The 25905-nt window shown below is 38.4% G+C and overlaps 1 protein-coding gene across 1 annotated transcript; it reads left to right on the top strand.

Annotated features, from left to right (window-relative positions):
• The first annotated feature begins 6772 nt into the window (after positions 1-6772).
• LOC108108074 (semaphorin-5B) lies at positions 6773-20242 on the top strand. Its single transcript, XM_017215955.1, has 12 exons — positions 6773-7269; positions 7781-7926; positions 8663-8762; positions 15996-16203; positions 16279-16452; positions 16632-16763; positions 16834-17036; positions 17108-17914; positions 17982-18898; positions 18963-19118; positions 19183-19385; positions 19441-20242. Exons 1-12 carry the CDS (start codon positions 7265-7267, stop codon positions 19657-19659), a joined length of 3270 nt encoding a protein of 1089 aa, XP_017071444.1. The 5' UTR covers positions 6773-7264; the 3' UTR covers positions 19660-20242.
• Positions 20243-25905: the final 5663 nt, after the last annotated feature.

Raw genomic sequence — 25905 nt, 5'->3', positions numbered from 1 at the left:
ATTCTACAAAAAAACAAGTTTGAACCTCAAGTCTATCTAATTTTCTTATAAGGTAGAAGCTAATTCAAGGTCTTGTTTCTTAAATCAAAATTAAAAAATACTATAATAAATTAGTTCAATATTTAAGTAAGACTTTTGGGAGGTCTATTGTCAAATCTATTTGCCTTAGACCAAGACTTGTCATTTGCTTGGACACCCCTGAATCTGAATGTAACTTAATGGATTCATATTTTTCCTCTAACATCTTTTTATGCTTCTTCACACCTTCGTGTTAGCCACTATTATGATTTCATCTGGCCAAAACAAAGATCTTTGCTGGAGTTTACAATGGCAATGCTAATCACATTAATAAATTATCCTCACCTCCGGTTGGAGGTGCCTCGTAGCCCCCATTGATTTTTGATCGTGTGTTCGTGTAAATGAAATATTCTATTGGGAGATTTGTTATTGCCTTATTCACGGCTGGACATTTGCAGTGGCTAAACATTAATTTTTCACCCCTCCCCTATCGCTCCCTTGATTTATTCAAATTATTTTTAATGGCCTTTTGTTGTTGACTCTGTCACTATGCTAAATGGCAGTACAAATTCCTCGAGTTTATTGGAATTTTTCACTATTCAATGACTATTGTGAGTTAGTTGGAATTGGCTGACATCACAGGGGAGAAGTCTTATATAAATGGGTTTTTAATTGCATTTATATATAGGTTTTGGTTGCAAAATGTATAGAAAGATTAAAAAAGTTGATTTATTTATATTTCCTTTAATAATTGCTTTAAAAATCACTGCATTTATGGAAAAAATGTATCGCCTTTTCCCCTAAAAATCATAACTCTTTTTTAAAAAGCCAACTTGTCTCAAGTGTTCCTTGAACTTTCCCAGTTAAATTCAATGGAATTACGCATGAACTTGCCTTATGAAACCAGTTCCCCTTCACTCTGACTTCACACAACCGAACCCACAAAAGACCACACGCGTCTTGGGTGCCATTTATGATCATTTAATCCTTTTGGGCAGTCCAACAATAGCCCAGCACACCAAACCAACGAAAACAACTACATCAAGCGGAAACCCAAAAATTAAAAAATATATAAAAAAAAACATAAAAAAGGGTGTGCATTTGTATGGCAGGGGACATTCAGGTTGATTTATATGGTCGCAGGAGAGGGAGGGCGATTCATATTTCTATGGCTTTCACTGTCGCACATAAATATCATTTTTTTTTGGAGTGCGACACCCACCACAGTAGGGAAAATTAAGCCAAAATGAAGACATTCAAAGGTGAGTTCAAGGTGTGTTAAATACACAAATTTATGTAAATTTTCGCTATAAACTTCTTTGGCTTCTGGATAAGTCAATTTAGCCACACCTCCTGATCAAGAAACTCTTTTTTGGCTTGCCTCGTGGCCATTGTAAAATCTCTGATTTGTGCTGGACTTTTACCACTTTAACACTTTTTATTTTTCTTATGTGCCTTTGCCACATTTGTATGGCTCTTCAGAAAATTTCTCTAATTTCGTTTTACTTGTAAGTGGAAAAACAAAGCCCCAAAATAAAGAGCTACAGCGTGTGTGGGCTTTGGTTTTCGTTCAGAAAAAAGGGCAAAACCTTTACAGAACTTACTTTCAAGTCGTATTTTCTTTTTACAACTAAACCATAAATGGGAAGTACAAAAGACCCATGTAAAAGTCAGAGCTACTGTTTAACCGGTTGGTCTGGCCAAATGCCAAAATCTGGCACAAATCTATTAAGCGGGCAGCCAAATGAAATGTCCCCAGAAAGTGGGAGCTGGCTAGTACACTAAAATTAAACACTTTCTTTAGAATGTGGCTTGAACTGGATTTGAATTTACTTTCCAATGGTTATAAAATGTGTAAAACTTTCTTGATTAATGAACTTGCTGAGTTTGACTAAAGGAAATAAGTAATTAACTTGGAAGCTGCAATGGAAATATCAGCAAATTCTTAGCAATTATAGAATTCGATTTATTATAGGCAATTTATAAAGATGATAGTTTAGTTTTTAAGTAAATATAGATGTGTATTTAAAATTATTTCCATCTTACACTTATATTTTCTTAAAACAATATCCGGCTCTTAGGCCTTAAAAACAAAACCCAGATACACCCACTTAGAAAAGCTAAAAAAGAATATAAATAATTGAAGTTCTATTAAATGTCATTCTTTATATGGCCAGCCATTACTTGAGAATCAAAGATAAATATTTTTACATGGATGGCCTGGTGTTTTCATAGACGATTGCCTCATTCAGCACTTGAGATCATTTAATTCGCACTTAAATAGAGATACAAATTTCCAGCTAATTTCCATTGTAACGCTGTCAGTTTGTGGCTGAAGTGAGACCATTAAGACAACGCGACATTTGCAGTTTTTTCTACACTTTATACACTTAAAACATAAGTACAATAAACACATATTGCATAGGCCTTAATTTGACAACTGAGAGGCATAAAATGACACCAGACAGCTCGACCAGGGCGACTCATTAATCTGTCTAAATAAAGAACGTTCCGAGCCGGAGTCGAAGCTGCAGAGACGAGAAAACATTTTTGATCACTTTTCGAGCAAAAGTTGTAAATTGATTTGCAACCAAATATGGCAGACAGCTCGCTCTAAATTTTTTCCACTTATTTATAAAATCGCCAAAGTCAAAAGAGAGAAACATAAAAAAACATAAAACCAAACCAAACGCACATAAAAATCATTCATGGATCATTTGTGTAATAAATCTAGGCGAAATATATTTCCATTTTTGGGGGGGGAGTGTTTCCACCGCTCCAAAGTGTCCGAAATGTTTTTCTTTTGGCTCGCAGCATGATCGGAATATATAATTTCCTAACTGAGATCATTAAGAGCCACAGCAGGTGGAATTCGTCGAATTGAATGTTTTTCATAAATTACAAATGCTAAAGCGAAACATTTGCATAGATCACCTCCCCCAAGCCTCCCCCTTCTGCTACCAATCCAGTAGGAACTGCGTTAAAACTTATTAATTTCCTTTTGGCAGACGACGGAGTTGGTCAAAAGCGTTACACACAAAGATTATAATAAATTTGTTTTATTGCAATAAATCGAGATCTAAATGAAATCACGGCTTAAGCTGTTTAATATGGAAATTGTTGGGCTTTCGAGATTAATAGGGGTATTCCAGATTAATTTAAGGCTTTAATTTGATTTATTTTTAATTTTTCATGAGCGATTTAAGAGTGAAAGATATATGGTTACTATATAAATATCTTTAAAAATACTTTCAAAATATATAACAATATATATATGATATATCTGAATCCCCCCTCTGAACTTCTCCTTTATTTATTCGCCTAATTTCCAAGTTAAACGACCAACAAAAAATCACAAATTAATGACTGAGCTTTTAAGATGGTTATTTCGATCACTTGGCTGCGGCTCATTACCATATTTGGTTTATTTATTTATTTTCGACACATTATTTGTATCGATGTGAAATAATTTACACAATTTCCAAATGAAAAATGTACCTAATTCGTGTTTAAATCAAACGGTTTCCAAAGATGCCGCTGTCTGTTGGAATATTTCTTTGACCCTTTGCTTATCGGCTCGTGCGATGTCATAAATTTCATAAAATATAGCTTGTTTTGTGCTTGAACCTTAATATTTATAATAGTTTTTTGGTCTATTGATAAGCTCAGCCGGTAGTCGATTTTATTTTCTATTTCAATTCGTGAGGGTCGCGTAATTGAATTCTGTTTTATTGTGTTAGAATTTATATTTTTGTAGTGTAATATTTTATGGCATTTTCTTGAAGGCCAATAAAAGAGATTTCTAGTTTTATAGCTGGAAAGTTGTTTAGTATTCAGTTTTTCATCTTTCACTACCTCGCCCCCTCTGACAGACAGACAGTTTTTAATCACTTGGAAATTAACTGTGCAACACCAACGCATCTTAATTGTTAGCCAACGAGCCACAATTTATGGCTCGCCTTGTGTCCCCAATCAAACTGGAAATCGAAATCGAAATGCACTCGCACTTTGATTCGATTCCCCTCCTTTCATTGGCTTCAATTCTATTTTAAGGTCTTTTCAATTTGCATGCCCAATCGATGATCATCAGAGGGGTCTCTTGATTGGTCCAGACAGACATTCGCAGTTGGACTATATATTCCTCCGATCTCTGAATCAGTTTTATTTTTCAGTTTTTTTTTTTTTATTTTTATGAATTTATTGGGTTTTTAGTGCTGGAAAGTCTTGACTTCCTGCGGAGCATTTAACGCTGTAAAAGTTTTATTTATTTTCACTTTCCAAATGTGCAACAAAGATTTTCATTTAGGTATAACTTTATCTTGATATAGATCAGATTACTATAGTTATTGAACAAATTAATTGTATTTTCGGGAACAATGACGGTTTCTTCTTCGTGATTCTAACTGTCGTTAGATATTTTGATAACAGTTGAATAATTCATAAACATTGAATGTGGAGTTGGCAGCCAAAACTATAAATGAAATGTTTGGGTAAAAACTACATACTTAATACAGTAAAAAATAATTATATATTTTTTTTTTAAATGTTATTTAAGTTTAGTAAACTTTTTGTAGTTTAAATAACCTTATTAACTTCCAAATTGATACATCATTTATTTTTTATAAAATCAGTTTTTTAACGAAAACCTTTAATATGCCTTCAAAATAATACACCTTGTTCTTAGCCAAAAAGGAACCCATTTCTCTCTGTGCACTCATATAACTGCTCACCCTTTCTTTATCTCCTGTCAAAGCCATAATAATTCATTTTTTGGTTCAAACAAATGACAAATGCAAATATTGACAATCGACCCAACTGAACCAACTGACTGTCAATCTCCCCCAAACGAAAAACCTCCCTATCTTAGCCCAAAAGTCAGCTAAATGAAACCCTTTGTAGGTTAATAACAATATTGACAGGTGAAAACCATAAACTGTGCCGGAAAAGGAAGTTTGACGATACACGGATTTGGCCCTGTCCTTCGATAAGGACACTTCCGTTGTTTTGGCAAGTGACTCACAGTAGCTGGCCAGAAACGAGATATATTTTAATGAGAAAAGAAAATATACTTAGACCTACCTGTCTAGCACATTAACATGACAATTGTCGGCCGGAAAGTTAAGCTGTAAATTATCAGGGGTCGTCGGGAAAATGGGTTTCCACTATGATACCAACAGGAATTAGCATATTTGGCCACTGTATCTTCTTGGTCAAGACAAGAAACCAAAACCGACAATGGTTCGTAGGTAGCCGTAAATTGTCATGGGCTGGCAATGTTTTGAGCCTATGCTAATGTCGATCGTTGTCTGCCCACACTTAACTCCCGGGGATCGAATCGAATGGGATCGTTCAGCCTGGCCTGATGTTTGTGTATATCCCTCGGGTTCGTGCTGTGGCATAAACAAAATCGAAGGATCGTGTTGCAGTTGCATTTAAGTTGAGGTTACTGCACCATCGACGAGACGGCCCATTTGATGGTCTTGTATTTGTTCTCGAGGCCAGCTGTGTTTTCACACTCACTCTCGAGTCAAGGTTGACAATGATGTGAATAGCTCAGCTTGGGATGCTGTTCCAGCAGTTAAAACATCATGAACAAAAGGGAAACCTTGGTAAGAACACTAAAAAACATTACGAATCCGTTGAATAAGGAATACTAATACCTGGAAGAAGTGTTTTATCTCTTGTTGTTTCTTAAACAAGACTATATGGTATTGGTTTAAAGATGAGTTATAAAAGTTCTAAAAAGTTTCTTATCTTGCAGTTTAAATTACAGTATAAAATTTATATGTAAGTAATTATTTCTAGAAAATGATGATTATTAGTTGGGAATCTATACTTGCCTTTAGATTAAGCTATATAATAAAGTCTTTCATTTTCTAAACGACTAAGTTCTATATACTTTTAAAATCTTAAATAAATAATAATCATTCCAGACACCATCAGATTGCAGACATTTATTTTGGCGCCATTTCTATGATTCTCTCATCAATTTTTTTCTGCTGATGAACTGAAAATCTTGGAAAGCAAAAAAGATAGAATCGGTTGGTCTCTCGTCTGGTGGAGGAATATATCACGTGTCCTCGAACCGCGACGTCGACAATACTAATGTCAATTTGTCAGGCTACCAAATCGAGGCACAGCAAGTGCCCGTCCCGCCCTTCAGTTGGTTCTGCCTCTTCCATGATCTGAAGATCCCGATCCCGGAGATTCTGAAGAGTCGTTCTCGTTGTCGTTGTCGCATGATATATGAGCGCCCTGCCCAGTTGCTGCTGCCACGGTCGTTGCGGCTGCCGTAACCGCGCCTCTTAACTCCCAAGAAGACACTAAGAAAAAATAGTTACATGTTCTTTAGGAGATTATAAGAAAATATAAAGAATTATTTCTGTAATAAAAATATATCGAATATTTAAGAAAAGAATTTTTAAGCAAAAATAATTTCAAAATTTTGTAAGCCTTGTTTTCTACTTTTTAATCCCTAGTAACATTTTTCTCAGTGCATGCTCGAAGCCCAGCCGAAGCTGAGCCGAAGTCGAGGCCGGTTATCTTCGTTGGCTGCGCTGCGGCTGCGACGTGGGCAGCATGTTTGCGCGTCGGAGTTTTGGCCTGTTCCACGCTCTTTGCTTTGCTTCAACGTTTGTTGTTTGTTTTCACGTTCGGGCTTCGTTTTTACGTTTTTGTTTTCATTTCATTCGCTCTCTCCATCACCTCTCTTTGGCGCAATATCGGCTGACTTGAAAACCAAATGCGCTCCACAATTCAGTTTCTTGCGACTCTTTGCGCGGTTAACTTCGGCGATCGGTCGAGCATGCGCGTCTTATTTACTCGTATCTGGAAAATCATAAGAGTAGGAAATTAAGGCACAAGAAAAAAACCCGTCTCGCTATATTCGTCGACTGTGTTGTTGTTGCTGGTGTCTATCTGTGTCTTTTGTCAATGTTTTTAAACCCAAACTCAAGGGGAAGCCATTTCGCCTTTCTTCTGAAAATTTCTGAAAAAAATATGAAACAAAATTGAATTGAAAATTCAAAAGTAATAGAATTGTGAGTGTGTGAATAGTGAAGATCCGTGATCATTGGAATTGATCATCTGAAGAATAAGAAACACGCGCTTAAATCGATTCCCCTTGCTTATCAAGCACATGCCCATATATTATACAATCCACCAACAGTTTCTTACAATCTGTTCAACCGCAAAAGTTGAATGGAATAAGTTTTAATCTTTGCTTTTGCACGCTACGTGACAATAAATGAAGTAAGTATCGGCTATATCATCTGTAATCGGCCTTTTTTTTAGCTGTTTACATTTTTTGTAATATTTTTTGAGGAAGTGTAAAAATTTTACAACAGACATGTAGTCTTGATACTGAGAGGGAGATTGAAATTTAGCAGGTTTTTAGGTGGTGTTAATTAGTTTAAAATTAAAGTAATCAAAAATTTATATTTTGATTTGATTTTAACTGAAACTATCTGATTTTGTTGGAGCTCTGAGATTTCATTTAGTTTTTTAATATAAAAATATTTTTTAAGACATTAAAACACTTCAATTAATCAATTATGGCTTACATAGTCAAATGGAAATATTTGTAGTTTTTTAAATCATTCTTAGAAAGAATACTAAAAAGTTAAAGCCTGCTAAACTTTTTTAAATGCTACTAAAATAACGTAAACTTATAACGTAAAAGTGAAAGAACAAATTAAATTAAAACTTTTAATGATTTTTCTTTAAAAAACTGTCACTACAACAATATTTTCTTTTTTTTCAGCATGTTAATCCTAAAACTACCAAAAATGCTCTGCCAACTATGGCTTTTAATTCTGCTATCACCCTTAACCCTACAAAGCCCGCAGTCTACGACGCAATCGAATGTAGAGTTGCTGGAAAACGATTCGCGATACATCTCATATCAAGGTAAGTTTTACTTGGAAATTATCAAAATTTACACCCAAAAACTGTGTCAATTGCAAGGCAATCAATCAAGCTAGCCACTTCAAACCGGGCAATTGTAAATTGGGTTGATGTCTGTCAAAGTTCTAAGTGGTTCCGAGAGTCTGCACTCGATGGATTGTGCAATCAACAGGTGCCATTAACCACCCATCTGCCCACCTGTTGGTTTGGCCGGCATGTCAACAATATGATCTTGATTTAAAAGAGAATTCCCTCAGCTTTTATGACACCCCAATACATCCGTGTATCTGTGGCTTTTAATCAGAAAAAAAGCTTCGTGTTTTGCATTTTGTTTAAATATTTGTTTCTGGTTTTTTGCAATGGAATTTATCTCGAAGTCCGCTTTAAAATGCGAACTCAGCTCAACGTTTTTGTGTTGACAATGATTTTAATTTTTGTTTAGCGTTTTTTCTTCACCTTAAGTTAAATATTAAAAATTCAACGGAAACTTTTTGTTTATCCATGAAAAGTGTGAGAGCTCTTAAATATGGCAAAGTTAATATTTTCTTTGTGAATCAGAGGGAAGGGAAAATCCTTAAGGGAAATGGCTGTGTTAGTCATTATGGTCTAACCTTTTTTGGTTAATGAGTTATATGGTTTTCTAATGGAGTTACAGATCCCTGGATGACTTAAGTTATGATCTAATTATGACGGAATATCCTATACATCCCCAACTTAAAATTATTATTCTTATTTTCAGATTTAATGTCGACGGCGAAACGATTTTACGATCCCGAAACGAGTTGGTATTCGGAAATGCTGTTCGATGTGGCCAGGAACCAAGTGATAGTCGGCGCCAGGTAAAACCCAGTAGCCTATTATTAGTATAGTTATTATTGATTTTGTTTCCGGTCAATTGAGTCACGCTTAAGCCGTGTACCTAGTCATTATGACTGTTTTGTTTTAGTTTTTCACATAAAAATCCCTAAGATACAACCGTTTCTAAGAGTCACTTTTTAATTAGTCGGCACCGATAAGTGGGTCATTATTTTGAACATTGATAGCGATAACGACGACGACAAGGAAAGGGAAAACACCCCCGAAATCTACGTTAAGCACTTTGTTGGCTCTGGGTTATCAGCGTAAGGCATTACGTAAAACTTAACGATACGTAGAGAATAAACAGATGCATTGCGTACTGATAACGGTCTTCTTCTGGTTTTTGGCATATTACGCAAGTTGAAAAGCGATAAATGTATAAAGAATTGTTGAAAAATGAAAGTGCACGCACTCGAAAACCAAAAAGTCTTAAACATATCAGCAAAGCTCGAAGGAAAAAACCTCAAAAAAAGAGAACTTATCTCGAGTACCTGCTGTGGGCAAGGGAATAAATAAAGATAATTGAGTGTAAAAATAAGAATAAAAAACATGAAGAGGAAAAAGGGAAAAAATCAACCGAAAAGGTAACCAAATATTGCAGGGCCGCGAGAGAGAGAGAGAAGTACGGGGGTACTCCATTTATTTGTTGAGCAATTTAAGTACGCGTATCTTGTAGTTTGCTTTTCATTTACGCGCTGAGAACTCGGTTCTTGAAGTTTATTTGTTTCTGCCTTCTGCCATAGATATATAGATGCGACACCTCTCCGGTGGAAAACCCGATAAGATACACACACACACACGCATGTTGATAAACCTACCTACCAATACACTAGAGACAGCCCCTTAACCCATTGCTGACCAAGGGAAGTCGTTTATCATGCTTCATTGTCGTCAATCATTTGTCAGACTTTTTTCAGTTTTCAGTTTCTTTATATTCTTTATAAGATTTTCACTACGATCTTAACTATACACTACCCTTTTTTTACACTTTTTCATTTACCAACTTCTCTGAATTATGGCCAAATGATAAGAGAGTGGCCAGATATGAAAAGCGTTTGCTAGGAGAAGGGCATGACGTTGCTCCATATAGGGAATTATGTTGCTGCCTGTTAAGTAGGCGGCCAGATAGGCAAGTGGGCTTTATTAACCACATAAAACGTAATTTATTTTTATAATGCGCGTGGGCTTAGTTGATAAAGCCAACTAATCAAAGGGACTAGACGGGTTTTTAGATGCCACTAGCTTCGGGGATTTCTTTTTTACTTTTTACCTCAAAGACTGTGCTTAAGGCTTTTGAGCTGTCCGATGAAAGATAAACTTTTATTTTGTGAAAGTTAGTGGCATTTGATTAGAAATATGGGTAATAAAATGTAGTCAATATCTATCAGTTAGCTTGACAAGTTTGTTATAAAGGAGCTTATTGTTTAATAAGTTTAAATAGTTGTTAAAGAAAAGCAGATAAAGTTTGGATTTAACGCAAGGGACTATTCTAATTTCTTAAAATAAGTTTATTAAATATTAATATTAGTTATTTTTCATTACTATCGCTTAATATGCACTTCAAAATCAAGACAATCTTAAATCAAAATGTTTCTTTAGCTTTAGCTTTTAGCTGATTGCGTGTTTCGCTTGCTTGTAGTACAAGATAAGTACAGCTACCTAGCGGTTTTCCCAACTCCCCGTTCTAATCTCTACTAACCACCTAAGGTTAGCAATCATCCTTGTTAAAATGGTTTCGATAAGGCTTCTTCTTTGAAAATAAAAACAAATATATATATAAAACATAGAGCTCCCTTTGAAGACCCGCAAGTCGAAAGCAACCGTATGACCCTCAGAGTTGCCGCAACGTAAACCATCTCTAATCGCCGACCGCATTTTAATTGTGGCAATCCGGCCGAACCTATCTAAACTAGTTGTACGAATCGTTTTTTATGATTTCTGTGGTTAAGATGGGCAATTGCCAAGCAGTTTGATAGTGTTGGTAATACATGCTCTATATGTATTTAGTATCTGACGAGTGCAGATGTGCTGGTTGGCTGGTGAGTGCCTCCGCTTCTTGTATCTGAACTGCAGCACACTTGACACGACTGCAAGATCGGATTACTGCCAGTTCGGCTGCCTGTTGACGGGCTCTGGAAAATGGGAATGGGATTGGAAATGGGAACGGGAATCGAGAGTGGCATGGGCAATGGAATCGGTACTGGAATTGGGCATGGATATGGTACTCCTTGAGCTGTTTGTCCGTGTCCCATGACGAGTGACGAGGCAACTTGGGTTGGCTGTTCGTTGGTAACCATCGCGTAATTTTCTGTCATGAACAGGAGATAGAGGAGGGGGATAGCATGCACTGAGAGAAATTTAATTAAGAATGATAAAAACATAGATTATCAAGATCAAAAAGATATCTTTTTTATGGGAATTTCCAGGAAACTAAAGACTTTTTAATATTAAAATATATTTTTCACAGTGCATTGTCTTCGGTTGTCCCCTGCAACTGGCCGAAATTTGATATAGACTGCATTAAAATAATATTGCATTTTGTTTTCGCTTTCGTTGGGTCGCCTTTTCGAGAGTTCCCATATTACCAGTACTATATCTTGGTATTATTTTCCTAAGGGGTCGGCTTAAGCGGCTGGCCTGTAGCAAATGGAGCATGCAAATGACCTGCTGGGAAGCATTTGAAATGTTTATGCATATGGCCAGACGAAATGTTATATAAACAAGGAAATTATTTTCATATGTTGTGCATTAACCCATGCCCATTGTTTTCTTACACCAGTTAGGAGGTCTGCCTAGTCAAGGATTTTATTTCAATGGGCATGTCGGGTTTGAGATTACAAACGAAGCTGGAAATTTGATATAAAAAACAAACAAATGTCATGGGAAATTATTAAACTAAAAAAATTAGTAGATCATAAACCAAAAATCACCTTGTTTGTTGGTTGGGGAACCACCCAAAATGGCCAAATTACCTGCAACACAATCTCTGAAGTACAAACTACAAAAATCCACCTGTCACAGTCGACGTCAGTTTGGCGGCTACTGCAGCACACACGGATTCCGAAATTGAAAACGAAATTAATCAAGACAAGACCTCTTTTTGAAGGAAGGGGCGAAAGCTGGGCAAACATTTTGCATATTTCTAAAAAAAAGAATAAAAAACAAATCTGTAGAGCGGAGACTCCAGACTGACACGTAGCTATTCGAACGCGGATTGAGAGCAAGGAATGCGGTAGCGTAGGCAGATCGCTGAAATAAGTACAGTAAAAACTCATTAAATGAAAAACTGGAAGGTTTTTAACGCATATTATATAAGTTTATTCCGAAAATTAACTAAAATAATTTACAGAAAAATGTTTTCTTACTTTAAAAGTTTTTAGATAAATTTTCGTAGTTTTTTTTTATATATCGATGTTTGTCTGTAATTGCTGCAGTTTTAGCCAAGATTAGCGGCGGCCAGTGCAACGGCAATTTTAATTACAAGTAACCCATTTAAGCCCGGACAGCGGACAGATTTGCCGCCGGAGCGGCAGACAATACGCCCACGCACTCCCCAAGTAAAATAACTGGCAATAGGCGACAGGCGGCGACACTGCATTTTTAATAGCCCCAGTCGCGGTCTCAGCTCCAGGTGAATATGGTCTGGTATCCGTATTGGCCTTCCCCAACTCCACTTGCTCTACTGTGAGGCTAACAAAGAGGCCTTTTTGTTATCTTTTCCAGCTTGTCCCGCTTGTCGTTCAAATAAAAGTCGACGGCGGGCGCAAGGTGTGCGAAAAATTCGAAATGCGAATGCTCAAGGGGTGCACACACTCACCGATATCGATATGATATATATATATATATATATCTGTATTTGTAGATCATTATTTTGGTGGGTTATGTGGCTATGTCGGTTGTGCAAATGGGTCAGGGCGAACTTCAAAGTTTAACCAATTTTTATGGGTTTTGTTAAACATTTTTCGGTTTTCATGTTAACTTTTTAAGCAGTTTTTTAAATCCAATAATATAAATTATTTTAAAGAGAATTTTATTATATAGAATATATTATATAGAAGAACAAACTGTAATCCTAATTTGCCTAAACTCTGGCCTAAATGATTTCCAGAACCATAACCCCCTCTACGTGCTTTTCAAGTTCAATACAAAATTCTTGTGATAATTTCTAAGAGACACCGCCAAGCTTAGGGAAGATACAGATACTTTCTTTCTATGATGATGATCGAGTGAGCAAACATTTGACTCTTGCCATGTACGAACTTGGCATATTTGCACGCCCGAGCTTTGTTAAGATAGCAAAAAGGCAAAAGGCACAACAAGAACAATGACAAATACAAATTAAACAACTAACAAAACAAACCGAAACAACAAACAAGATTACGGACAGAACAAAAACTGAAATTAACAGAAAAAGAAAATCAAAATGGGGGGAAAAGAAAAGCGATACATGTGTATCGGCCTGTTTTTTCACACCTAAGCGGAATTTTCGCTGCTGCTGCCAGGTGAAACGAAAGATAAAATCAGGTGAGGCGGTTGGCTGATGATGACTGCAAAACTAAAGGGTGCGGGGAGGCTAGGCTTTCGAAAGCCAATGCTAATTGACAAGGCCGTTGCTTATCGCTCGCTGTGAAGTTTTCGTTGGGTTTTCTATAGGAAAAAATAGCAGAACATTGAACTTGCAGAGTGGTAGAAAAAACAGAATATAAATTTTAAATTTATTTTCTTAAAAATTGTATTCCTTTTTGTTCGGTGCATATAGAAATGTTGCTAAAATTAACAGCAAGTTTCGGAATTTGTTATGCCTATTTAAAATTGTTTTTAGTTTAACTTCTATTTGTCAAAAAAAATGTGAGAAAAGCATATTTTAAATGTTAGAACTTTTTGATGCTCTTAATTTTAGAATACTTTATTTTTAGAATATTTAGAATATATATTTTTTAATACTTTAAGATGATATTTCTATTACTATCACGTAGTAGGTTTTTCCTAATTTAAGTTTTAGATATGTACACTATAAAGTGGTAAGCAATCTGAAACTTAAACTGCAGGGAATTTGTCATATATAATTTATGTGAATATATTTTGTCACGTTAAGATCACATTTTGATCATTATTGTTTAGTAATTTTATCTCAATTTAAAATCTTTAATCATCTTTAAAATTCTAATCAATATAATACCAAAACCTTTCAAGCTTAGCTTATAAGGCAGGGAATTTTCGTAGACCACTTCTGAATTATTGTTTATTTTTGAGAAGCAATTTAGACTTATTTTTAGAACCAATACCCACTGTAACTAACTAAGCTAAACTGCAAATGTTTTGTTAAATTTCCAACGCTTTCGTATAAGTAGGCATGACCAATGTAATCACACACTGGCCGGGGTACTTACCTGGCCAAGAACTTCAGACTGTGACCAGCACAATCGGCGGTAATTAATTTTCGCAGCCGTTAAGTCTAGGCGAGATTTACACATGACATGCCAGTAAAATGCTTACCTTTACTTTTTTCGTTGTTTATCGTCTTTCTTTTTTTTTTTTGCATTTTTTCACTGACATTCCTCGGGTTGTTGTTTGTTGTGTCATTTTCACATGGATATACGTATGTTGTTTAATCGATTTCCGGTAACGCCTCACTGGAAGTCTTTCTAACACACCCCACTTGAGATCCACCCATCGATTGATATAAGAGCTTTTCAGGCGCTAAGGCCATTGAGTTGCAATCTTTCAGGTGACTTATAGGGGACTATAAACTTATACGATTTGTTGAGTTTTTCTATTATGACAAGTTTTCTAGCTAACATTAACATATACAACTATTTTATTAACAGGGAATAAAGTGCAATACTTGGAAATGTTGCTTATAAGTTATGAACTACTTCTCTACAAAGCAATTAATTATCACTTAATTAAAAAACCATAATTTAGGCATAAAATAACCATGGAAGCCATATACCATTTGCATCTGCCAAACCCTCGAATACACCTTTGCGTCTATATCCGATCGCCAGAGATATTGACAGCTGCTCTTAGGGTCTTGTCGTACTTCGAATGTTTGGGAAGGGCGAAGTCGTTGGCTGAGCTGCGTTTTTCGCAAATGTTGGCGTGTTTATTACCTCATCACGTACCGCTTAAGACGCACAAGCAACGCGTGGAGCTCGAGTTACACCTGAGCGATATATATATATAGGCTTACCTGTGTTACAGCAACTGGACGGCGGCCGAAGTGCCACGCGCCTTGCGGCAGCTGCAATCCAAATGATTGATATTGGGCGAGCTGGCTGACGATCTGCAGAGAGAAAAATCTTGTTAAATTTTAAAGTTCATATATATAGCTTTCGTTCTGTGAATTTTTTCAAGTGTACTTTGGCTTTGCCCAGGTCCGCATTCAATTTATATCCTAAGGCCGCTTAACAGCCGCCAGTGACCATTAGATGGCTTGACTGTGGGCAGTGATCTCTTTTTTGCGGCCGGCTCATTGGCGACGTCTGGTCGGCGGCATTCCTTCTCAAGCCCAAGCACGGCGGCATTCTACATTCTCTATTCTCCGTTCCAATCCTAAACCGAATCCCCCTGCCAAGTTGCCACCTCTTAGCTGGAAAAATGCCGCTGTCCAAGTCGAGATGTAAACATTTAGCAATTGCTTCTAGCGCATTCGAATGCACTTGATCTATTGATCTTCGTGTTAGTTTCGCCAAAATGCGCGTAGCACAGTGGTTGTGTTAGAATTACTACTAAAGAAACCTAGGTACAGTGGTACCTTTTTGGAAATCTTCTTTTAACGGAAAGGATATGACCATTTAAGCCATTAAAAAGGGAGAGAAGCCAAAAAGTACTTAATTTTCCTCTAACTAACATCTTATCTTTATCAAATCCAATTTCTCAGCCTTCAAGATCGCCCACAATCGTTTGATTTTTCTAAGCTTTTCCAAGCTTTTCCAAATGGCCAACTACCAATTGGCGACCACTGTGCCGGGGCCAAGATTCGTTACCTGTTTGCCTTGCAGTTCAATGCACTGGCGGCCAACCAGTTCAAAATTATGACAGCTGTTGGCCAGGGGGGTAGCTGAAGCTGGAGCCGGAGTCTGCCTTATTTGTAAACAATTGTGGGCCGCCTCTCTAACTGTTATTGCTGGCCAAGCGGCAGCCTTTCAATAGTCTTACACTGAAAGAAAATTATATAATAAACTAGAGTTATTTTGTTTTCCTTTTTTCAGAGACACCCTGTACCGTATGTCTTTCGATCTGGAGCCAATGGAGCGGTCCAGCTGGGGGGCCACACCATCGGAGATTGCCCTGTGCCAGGCAAAAGGCCAGTTGGAGCGATGGTGTCGCAACTATGTGCGCGTGCTTCATAGCTATGGTGAGAACCAGCTGTACGCGTGTGGGACGAACGCCTTCCAGCCGAGCTGTTCGTGGCGCCAGGTGAGTGGTCGTCGTCCAAGTCTTTGGAGTCGCCAAACTGACGCCGCTTGGTGGTTTTTTCTTTTTCATCTACAGATGGAGAACCTTAACGTCACCGGTGTGGACAGCGGCGTGGTCAAGTGTCCATTCCATCCGCAGGCGAATAGCACCAGTCTGCTTCAGGGCAATGGCCAGCTGTTCGTGGGCATAGCCACTGATTTCTCTGGCAGTGATGTGGCCATCCTGCGAACAGGACTGCAGTCAAATGAGGTAGGTTTCTGTTTCCATTTATTGATTTTTAAGAAGCTTTTTAACGTATTAACTTCGACAACAGGGCGTATGAGTAATTTTAGTGAGATAAAACAGATTTTAAAAAGCTTTTATAGTAACTCTATTAAAACCACACCCCTGCGCACACTTTATAATGATTCTAACCATCGAATTTTCAGCATTTCCTCCGCACCAAGCAATATAATAACAACTGGCTAAGTGGAGCCCAATTCGTGGGAAGCTTCGAGGCTGGCAACTTTGTTTATTTTCTGCTTCGCGAATCGGCCGCCGAACACATGAGCTGTGGCAAGGTGAGTGATTATCTTTAAATTATATAATATTCGTTAAGAAACTAATGGATTTTATGTATGTATTTTACAGGTGATCTATTCGAGAATTGCCAGGGTCTGCAAAAATGATGTTGGCGGCGGTGGTCAGCTTTTGAGGGACAATTGGACATCGTTCCTTAAGGCACGCCTGAACTGTTCGCTTCCTGGCGAATATCCTTACTATTTCGATGAAATCCAAGGCATGACATACGCCGAATCCGAATCCATTCTCTATGCCACATTCAGAACCTCAGGGTAAGTTGCATCTTTTCTTGATTAACCTACAAAGAATATCTAACTAAAATGATCATTTTTTTCCCTTATAGATCTAGCATTTTCGGATCGGCAGTCTGTGCTTATAATCTAAGCTCCATCAATGAAGCCTTCGATGGTGCCTTTAAAGTCCAGGATCATGCAGATGCCGCCTGGAAGAAAGTGAACACCAATCAGCGCAGTCAGTTCCAGTGCGGAAAGAGTAATTTTGGCCACTGGCTGGAGAGTTCGCGCTATCAGCTGATGGATGAGGCAGTGCAGCCAATTGATGCCCAACCGTTGTACCACTCCAAGCTGGAACAGTTTGGCCGCCTGGCATTGGACATCATAAATACAAAGACTGAACAGATTCATGTACTCTTTGTGGCCAGCAGTGGGAATCATATCAAGAAGTTATCCGTGAAGTATGGCAGCGAAGGAGTACAGACATGTCTGGTGGAGTTTTGGCAGGCAGACGATACTGGGAGCAGTGCTCTGTTGAATATGGCCTACTTGAAGGTCACCGATTCTCTGTATTTGGGCACAGATCTAGCCCTTACCCGAATTCCCGCCCAGCACTGCAGTCGTCATGTTTCACAGTCTAGTTGCCTCAATTCCATGGATCCTTACTGCGGCTGGAACGAGCTGGTGGAGCGATGCATGCCCCAGCCACAGGACTCCTCTGTTTTGCAGCACTGGCATCAGGCGCCACAGATCACATGTCCGGTATTGAATGCCCCCATCGATGGTGGATGGTCCACTTGGAGCTCCTGGGCCGTTTGCCAACAGAGCGAGCAGCCGGACAGCAATTGCCAGTGCCGGCAGCGAAGTTGCAATAATCCTCAGCCGCAACATGGAGGAGCCACTTGCGAAGGAATCAGGTGGGTGCAAGATTGAAAAATGTTTAAAGTAATTATTAATTAAACAATAAAATTTTTCAATTTTCAGCACTCAAGTTTCCAACTGCACACAGCATGGCGGCTGGACAGAGTGGTCAGCATGGTCCCCATGCTCTCAGACTTGCGGCATTGCCGTTAAGATTCGACGACGAACTTGTGGAAATCCCCGTCCGGCTTTTGGTGGACGTACCTGTGTCGGCTCGGAGCAGTCAGAGATGTACTGTCGCCACTTGCCACCGTGTCCGGTGGCCAAGCCTCAGTCCGTGGACGGCGGTTGGGGACCGTGGGGCGAGTGGAGTGAGTGTAGTGCCCAGTGCGGTGGTGGTTTTCGGATGCGTCGACGTGAGTGTAATGATCCGGCTCCGTTAAATGGCGGAATGGAGTGTCCGGGTTGTCGGTTGGATTACGAAGAGTGCAACATGCAGAGCTGTCAGGAGGTGCGGAAACTAACTGCCTGGACGCCGTGGCTAACGGTGACCGGAAATGGGAGCTCAAGTGAACCGCACACGGAGCGTCGGTTCCGTTATGTCTGCCGTGCCACCAGTCCGGATGCAAGCTCCGTAAGAGTTGGCTTGGCCAGGGAGGAGTCACGTAATTGTCATGCAGATGGAACCTGCCAGCGGCAAGGTGATCACGATACACAGGATTCGGATGCGGCCGACTGGTCACCGTGCAGTGTCAGTTGTGGTGGTGGAACCCAGCAACGCCAACGGGGACGTGGCACTAGCCAGAGTCGTGTCTGCAATCTGCAAGCCTGTCCTGCGGATGACCAACAACTTGGCAGTAACAGTCTGGACAACGAGGTGGAACACGGAGAGTGGGGCTGCTGGTCGGAGTGGTCTGCCTGTTCGGTCACCTGCGGTCTGGGACTACGCCGAAGGACACGACGTTGCCTTTCGGGTCACGAAAGGCTCTGCCAGGGCCGTGCTCTCGAGGAGCAGAAGTGTGAAATGGTGCCTTGCGAAGGTGAGTCATTAAGGTAGTTCTTCTTGACTATTTACCAAATACTATATCTTTAATTTCCCCTTAGATTTCCTCGGCTGGAGTGTCTGGAGTGAGTGGTCCGCTTGTTCTAGCGATGGCATCCGACTGAGGCATCGCCGCTGCCTGGTGGAACAGCCCGGTTCGATGGAGTGCCGTGGTGCCGAGTTCGAGAAGACCGCCTGTGTTCCAAATGAATGCAATGGTCAGTTCTAACTTATATATTTTATTAAAATATAAAAGCTAATTTATAATTCTTAATGCTGCAGAAACCCAGACAGCCTCATCTGCTACTGTGACCATCGTGATCTTCGTTTGCCTGCTGTTTACTGTGGCCTGCTGCCTGGCCACCTATCGATTTGCCAAGAAACGATTCCTGCTCAGTGCCGAGGAGGCCTTGAACAAAACCACCACAACAACAGCCAGCTTCGACACGTATCCCAATCAGTATTCCAGCCTGCCCACCAAGGATGTACGTAATAAACTAAGAAATAGTTTAATTTTGAGACTAATTTCTTCACTTTTAGTACTATGACCAGCGACCTAAGCGGCAGTCCAGCTTCCGAATGCCGGCCAAGACTAGTAACTTGGGTAATGGCAATGGAACACTCAATCGCAACAATATGCATCACAATAATACGCCCAAAGTTTTGGCCAAAACCTATAACGATTGCGAAACGGGAACGCTGAAACGACAAACGGCTTTGAATAATTGCCGGAGCAACATCGATGACGAGAAGTTCTAGGAAAGCTGCCATTCTCGTCACCACCAAGTGCCATCTTTATTATTATTTTTTTTTGATTTGGACATGTCTTTGGAAACGATTACACACGATAAACAAAAGTTTAAAAGTTTTTGCACCGAATCGCGATGCAGATGCAAAATGTTCCTTTCTTGACTCACATTGAGTCGTTTTCAGTTAAGCTAATTGAGGTAGTTGATGGACCTAAGTAGTTTTAGCTTGTAATATGTAGCTGATTAAGCATTTAGTCTATCTAGGGTTAAGTTTTAAAAGTATTTTAGTTTGATTTAAATATTCATTTTCGCATTTTGTATTGTAGATAACGTCATTTGAAATTGTTGTAAAATTCGTTTTAGTTTTTATGATATGGCCCCAACGAGCGAGACTGACCGTTAATATTTGTTTAGAAAATTTGCTTAAATTACCCAAATTAATGCCATGCAGCGAAAGATTAAATGTTTAATTATAGTTATTTGTAATATTATAAATTTAATTTATCATATTGTATAGAGTGCGAACTGACATAGTCGATGCTGTAAAGTAAAGATAAATAAGCCGATAAAATAAATACAGTTTTACTAACCAAGGTCATACGCTTTTTGACTAATTTAGCGAAAAATTCCCAAATTAAACTCATAAAGGAAAGAAAATTCCCAAACCCGATAGTACGTATCACAATTTCCTGTCGAAGCCGGTTACTCCTTAATATACTCTTCAAGATGAAGATGGCAGAAGGCAACACATTCTTTGGTTCAGCCCGAAAGCAACACTCAGTTCGTTTAACTCATTCGAAGCAAGAAGATTCTAGCCCCGAAAATGTCAAGATCATTAAATTACTTATTGTACGCCTTTCTTGTGGTATATCAATGCCGAGTGTCCAGGTCCAAGGACACGTCTTCTGTCTGTCTGCTGAAGGATGCCCCCATTCAGTGTGGGGCATTCTGTCAAGCATCGCTGCGTCCAATATTTTATCACATGGCCAACCTCCGGTCGCAGTTGAAACTCCAAGCTGATGCACTTCTTCAGAACCAAGAAAAATTGGAAAAGATCGAAAAAAAGCAGGATAAGCTAGTGACGACTTTAGAAAGCAGGATAGCATCGTTGCAGGACTTTATCAAGGGCAGAAATATACAGGACATTCAGGCCATATTAAACCGAATAGAGGAGCATCAGCAGTCTGCTATAAAAAGAAAGACGACATCCTCGAGGAAGACAATACAAAATATTCACAGTGTCGAGAAGCAGCCGCCGAAAGAGTTGATACACGACTATGACCTGGATCAAGGGCCGGTGAATAATATGGAAAACGATTATTCATTAGGTTGAGAATTTTCATTTTACAAAAGTTTAATAAACTTGACACTTCTGTAGAACATTGGTTCGCTGGAAGAACCTAATATAATTATATAAATTAGAATACAAAGTAAACAAAAATAAGAACATTAACAAGGTGTGTTTGGAAAACTTTTCAAAGAAAACCATTTTCTTGGCCTAAAAGCGTTTCTTTTCTTGGGAAATTAAATATTTAAGAATCAGCATCAGCTTGTCTTACGAAATATTTTCCCTTTCTTAAACATCTTGCATTCCATGATGAATAATATTTCCTATTAAAAGCAAAGAAATCAAAATTTATGTGTCAAGAATTATTTTTAAACATTCCAACACAAACCCAATTCTGACCATTACAATCACCGGAAAGCCAAAAGTCAGCTTAAAAATTCACAACAATATCTGAAGTCCTGATAAAAACCTTTAAACTTTGCATATAACCATAGCTATGTTTCGAATATAAAGAGCCAGGACTATAGAAAACAGGACAGCATCATTGCAAGGCTTTATCAAGGGCAGAAATGTACGGGACTTTCAGGCGATATTAAGCAGAATGGAGCGCCAGCAGTCAGAGGCTGTGAAAGATTTGAAAGCCGATCTAGTGGCTTTAAAGACTGAAATCGTATATCTACGGGAGCAGAGTCCGCACAAGCTTTTAGTTCTTGGTGATAAACACTTTGAAATTTACGACGACATTTATATGTCTTGCAACTCAGCAAAAAAGTTTTGTAATGCCCGATCCAGTACCCTGGCATTTGCCCTAAGCGAACAGGATCTATCTATCGTAAAACATAACTTAAAGGAGGATTTCCCTTACTGGGTGGGTTCTGACCAGCAAGACAAAATAATTTGGCTCAAATACCACGGCAATAATAAACAAAGCATTTCTTTGAAAAACGGCGAATTCGTGGTGGAAGATTGTAATATACATATAAATTTTATTTGCCAAAAACAAATTATAAATCATCAAAACCTAAAATAAAGAAAATGTTTAATGCTTGGAACATACCATAAAATACGGCTGTTTATTACTATATTATAATTGTCTTTTTAATAAAAAAAATAAAACAAAATTGTGACGATCTTATTTTGATTTTAGATTAAAATAATAGAAATTGAACTTTTATTAGTTTCGGTTTTAATGAACTTCACGAATGAAATGGGATAATAGGTTATCGGAGCTAAAACGGCTGAGTGCCCAATATCTCAGGTCAAGATCCACATTAGGCAATACACAAGCAAACGTTCAGCAAAGACTGCAACCAATAATCGCAGTTTAGAAAACGAACAATATACACCTTTAAATTAAAGCTGCTGTAGGTTGAGAATTACATTTTTCAAAAGTTTGATAAACCTTTAGAATAAACTTTTTTAAATAAAAAAATAAAACATTTGTTTGTCTTTAACAAGTTTCCTTTCTTGGGTAAATAAATATTTAGGAATCAACATCAGATTGTTTGAGGAAATATTTTATCTTTCTTAAACATTTTGCATTCCATGATTTGAGAGAAATGCCGAAGAGCTTGGTTTAAAAGTGATTGTGAAAATGTTTTTTATCAAAAGGAAAGAAATCGAAATTTATTTTTAATATGTGAAGAATTTTTTTAATAATTCCAATGCAAACCCGATACCAACCAAAAGTCAGATTAAAAATAATAATATCGGTTCCCAATAATGGAACGAAATGCCGATAAAAACCTTTAAGCTGTGGTTCGGCTGTAAAGTACCCGTCACGAGTAAATATTTAATTCATTAGGCTTCTTTTTTTGAAAGAACATCCTTATTCGTCATACTCATTATACCCTCTCCACAGCTATACATTAAGTATGAAACCTTATCCAGACCCTTAAAGGGGCTTACAGAGTCCGAAATGAAATTATAATTTAGTCAACTGGAAGCATCCGACTTGAGCAGTCCTCAACTCTGAAAATGTCAAGATCGTTCATTTACTTATGGTACGCCTTTCTTGTGATAAATCTGTGCCCAGTGTCCAGATCTCAGTACAAATCTCAGGACACGTCTTCTGTCTGTATGCTAGAGGATGCTCCAAACCAGTGTGGGGCATTCTGCCAAGCATCGCTTCGTCCATTATTTGATCACATGGCCAACCTCCGGTCGCAGTTGAAACTCCAAGCTGATGCACTTCTTCAGAACCAAGAAAAATTGGAAAAGATCGAAAGAAAGCAGGATGAGCTAGTGACGACTATAGAAAGCAGGATAGCATCATTGCAAGACTTTATCAAGGGCACAAATAAGGAGGACTTGCAGGAGATAGTAAACAGGATCGACCTATTCCAGAAAAAAGAAAAGAGGTTGGACATGTTGGAGCGCCAGCAGGCAATGGCGTTGGAAGGCTCGAAAACCGATAGTGGCGAAAAGAAAGATCCTTGGGACCAACATCAGCCCTTAGTTTTAGATTTTGATAATGAAAGAGTATTTGAAATTTACGACATGTATAGGTCTTGGGAGTCAGCAAATGTCTTTTGTAAAGTCCGATTAAGTACTATGGCATATTTCCGAACCCAACTTTTACATGATCTCGTAGCAAATCGTTTAAAAGAAAATAATTCGTAGGGGTGAAGGGTGGAGGGTGGAAGGCCGTGACAATTTTTTGGGCTGCAATTTTTTGAAAAACGGCAACATCGAGAGGACAGATTGTAATAGAAAATTTAAGTTTATTTGCAAAAAAATCTAAAGAATATAAAGCATCAAAACCAAAAATAAAGAACATTATTTAATCTTTGGGACATAACATAAATCGCGGCTTTTATTCCTATGATTATTATTAAGGGAAATCAACACATCATTGTGACGATCGTATTTTGATTTAGATTAATTGAGATCAAAATAAAATAAAAATGTGTTTAAAATAATTTAATTTAGTATGCAATTTAGGAAAATATCCGGCCCCTTTGGTATGTTCAATCTTAAAGAATTTACCAATCAAATGGGGATAAACGAAAACATACTTTATAAAGGAGCTAAAATTGCTGAGTGTCAAATATCTCAGGTTAAGATCCACGTTAGTCAATACAAAAGCCAACGGCCAGTAAAGACTGCAACCAATAACCGTAGTTCACCAAACGAACAAAATACACTTTTTTTTTGGCGCCACTGTATAGCTTACAAATGTAATTTTTACTTCTGTTTATTTTATATAACAAACATTTATGTACAGATAGAAAATATAGGTTTTTATATATTTTTTAAATCATCTTAAAGCAAAGTATAATATTAATATTTAATTAAAATATATACAAATACATATATACAATGGACTTTATTGAGTTTTTGGTTCTGTAACTAACTGAGAAATATATTATTTTATTTAATTAAACAATAAATTCTATTGATCCCACACAATTTCCACAATTTATGCGGATTCCCACAATAATTTATCAAAAAAGCCACTGCAGATGGAGGAGTGCTCATGATGATCTCCCAAGATTAAGAGGATTTGGCGCGCAGGCGCACCATTAGAAGTCATCAGAAAGGTGTCACAAATCATTCAAACGACAAGGGAAAGAACTGCAGTGGCGCAGTGAAAGTGGAAGTCATATTAAAGCGGCAAAAGATAAATACAGAGAAAGCCCTCAAATTGTAACAGTTGCTAGGAAAAATCAACCCAAAAAAACAAAAACTGGGGGACCAAGGAAAAGCAATTCCAGCGAAGCGTTCATCTTTCGTGTAATACAATCCGTGCGTAACTATAACTACTTAGTACACGGATGCATCTTGTATCTTCGATCCGCGAGGTGAACAAACTCCACCGCTCTGCGCATGCGTCGCTGTGCGTCCTCCTGTTGCTGTCATCCAATTTCAAAACATGAAAAATTAGTCCATTTCCGTCGCATAGATCCATATAGTTTGCCAGCCCCATGTGCTCACCTCGCCACATCCTTGGCCCGCGGGATCAACGAACTGCAATTGTATTCAATCCTGCATGGCAGACTTGTTGCCGTTGGGGTGACACCCCATCTCCACCCTAGGTGCAATGAACTTGGGCTCAGGATCGTGATATTGGGGTTGTGGTTGAGGTGGTTCTGGATGCCGAGTACAGTCATCACAGGACCTATGCTAATCCAACTAGGTAAGTTTGCTATCTTTGACTACTTCAAGTTGAAGTTTATCATAAATCTATAAGGAATCTATGACATCGAATAAAAGGATGTGTATTTCGTAAAGTTGTTAGATCTAGAATATATATATTATATTTTAAAAGATACTTTCGAGGCAAACGAATTCTATCGCCTAGACATTGACTAAAGTCCGACAGCCAAGATCGCAGTGCAATTAAATGGCAACCAAGCAAGCGACACTCTGGTTCCGCTGGCAAACTTTGGGCGACTGCCATCCCAATCCCCTTGACTCCCCTTCCACCGACAACTTTCCCTTAGGGCACATCCCATTAGAAACCGAGTCAGCTTCGCGGGGTGCAGCGAAAACAGACGCTGCGTCTGCTTTTTGTACTAGAGATGCCCAATATATTAGCTAAATTAGATTAAATATTTAATTTTATTTAAATAAAATTAAATTTTAACTAATCTACTTTCCATTATATAAAAAAAAGAATTTGTCAAAAAAAAACCTAAAAAAAAACGTTTTACTCCTCTAGATTTGGCTATAAAATATCTGACTGGACAACTTAGTTCTGGAAACGGAATCTAACAAAAGTGATGGACCGGCGCTGACTGCACGTTCTGCCCGCTACTATTTTTAGCCGCATCTTTGACTCTCCGTCTAGTTAGCATCGGGGGCAGATACACGTAGTGCATCCGAATGCACGGATGTATCTGAGTATCTATGCATATATATATATCCTCCTGTTGCCGAGGGCTGTTGCGGCTGCGCTGCCTCACTTCTGATATTCCATTCCAACGTCCATCGGATGCAGTTGCCGCCAGTTCGGCGATCCGCTCG

This window comes from Drosophila eugracilis, unplaced genomic scaffold (assembly GCF_018153835.1).
Source record: "Drosophila eugracilis isolate 14026-0451.02 unplaced genomic scaffold, ASM1815383v1 contig_2088, whole genome shotgun sequence".
NCBI lineage: Eukaryota > Metazoa > Arthropoda > Insecta > Diptera > Drosophilidae > Drosophila > Drosophila eugracilis.
This window is presented reverse-complemented; position numbering and strand designations above follow the sequence as displayed.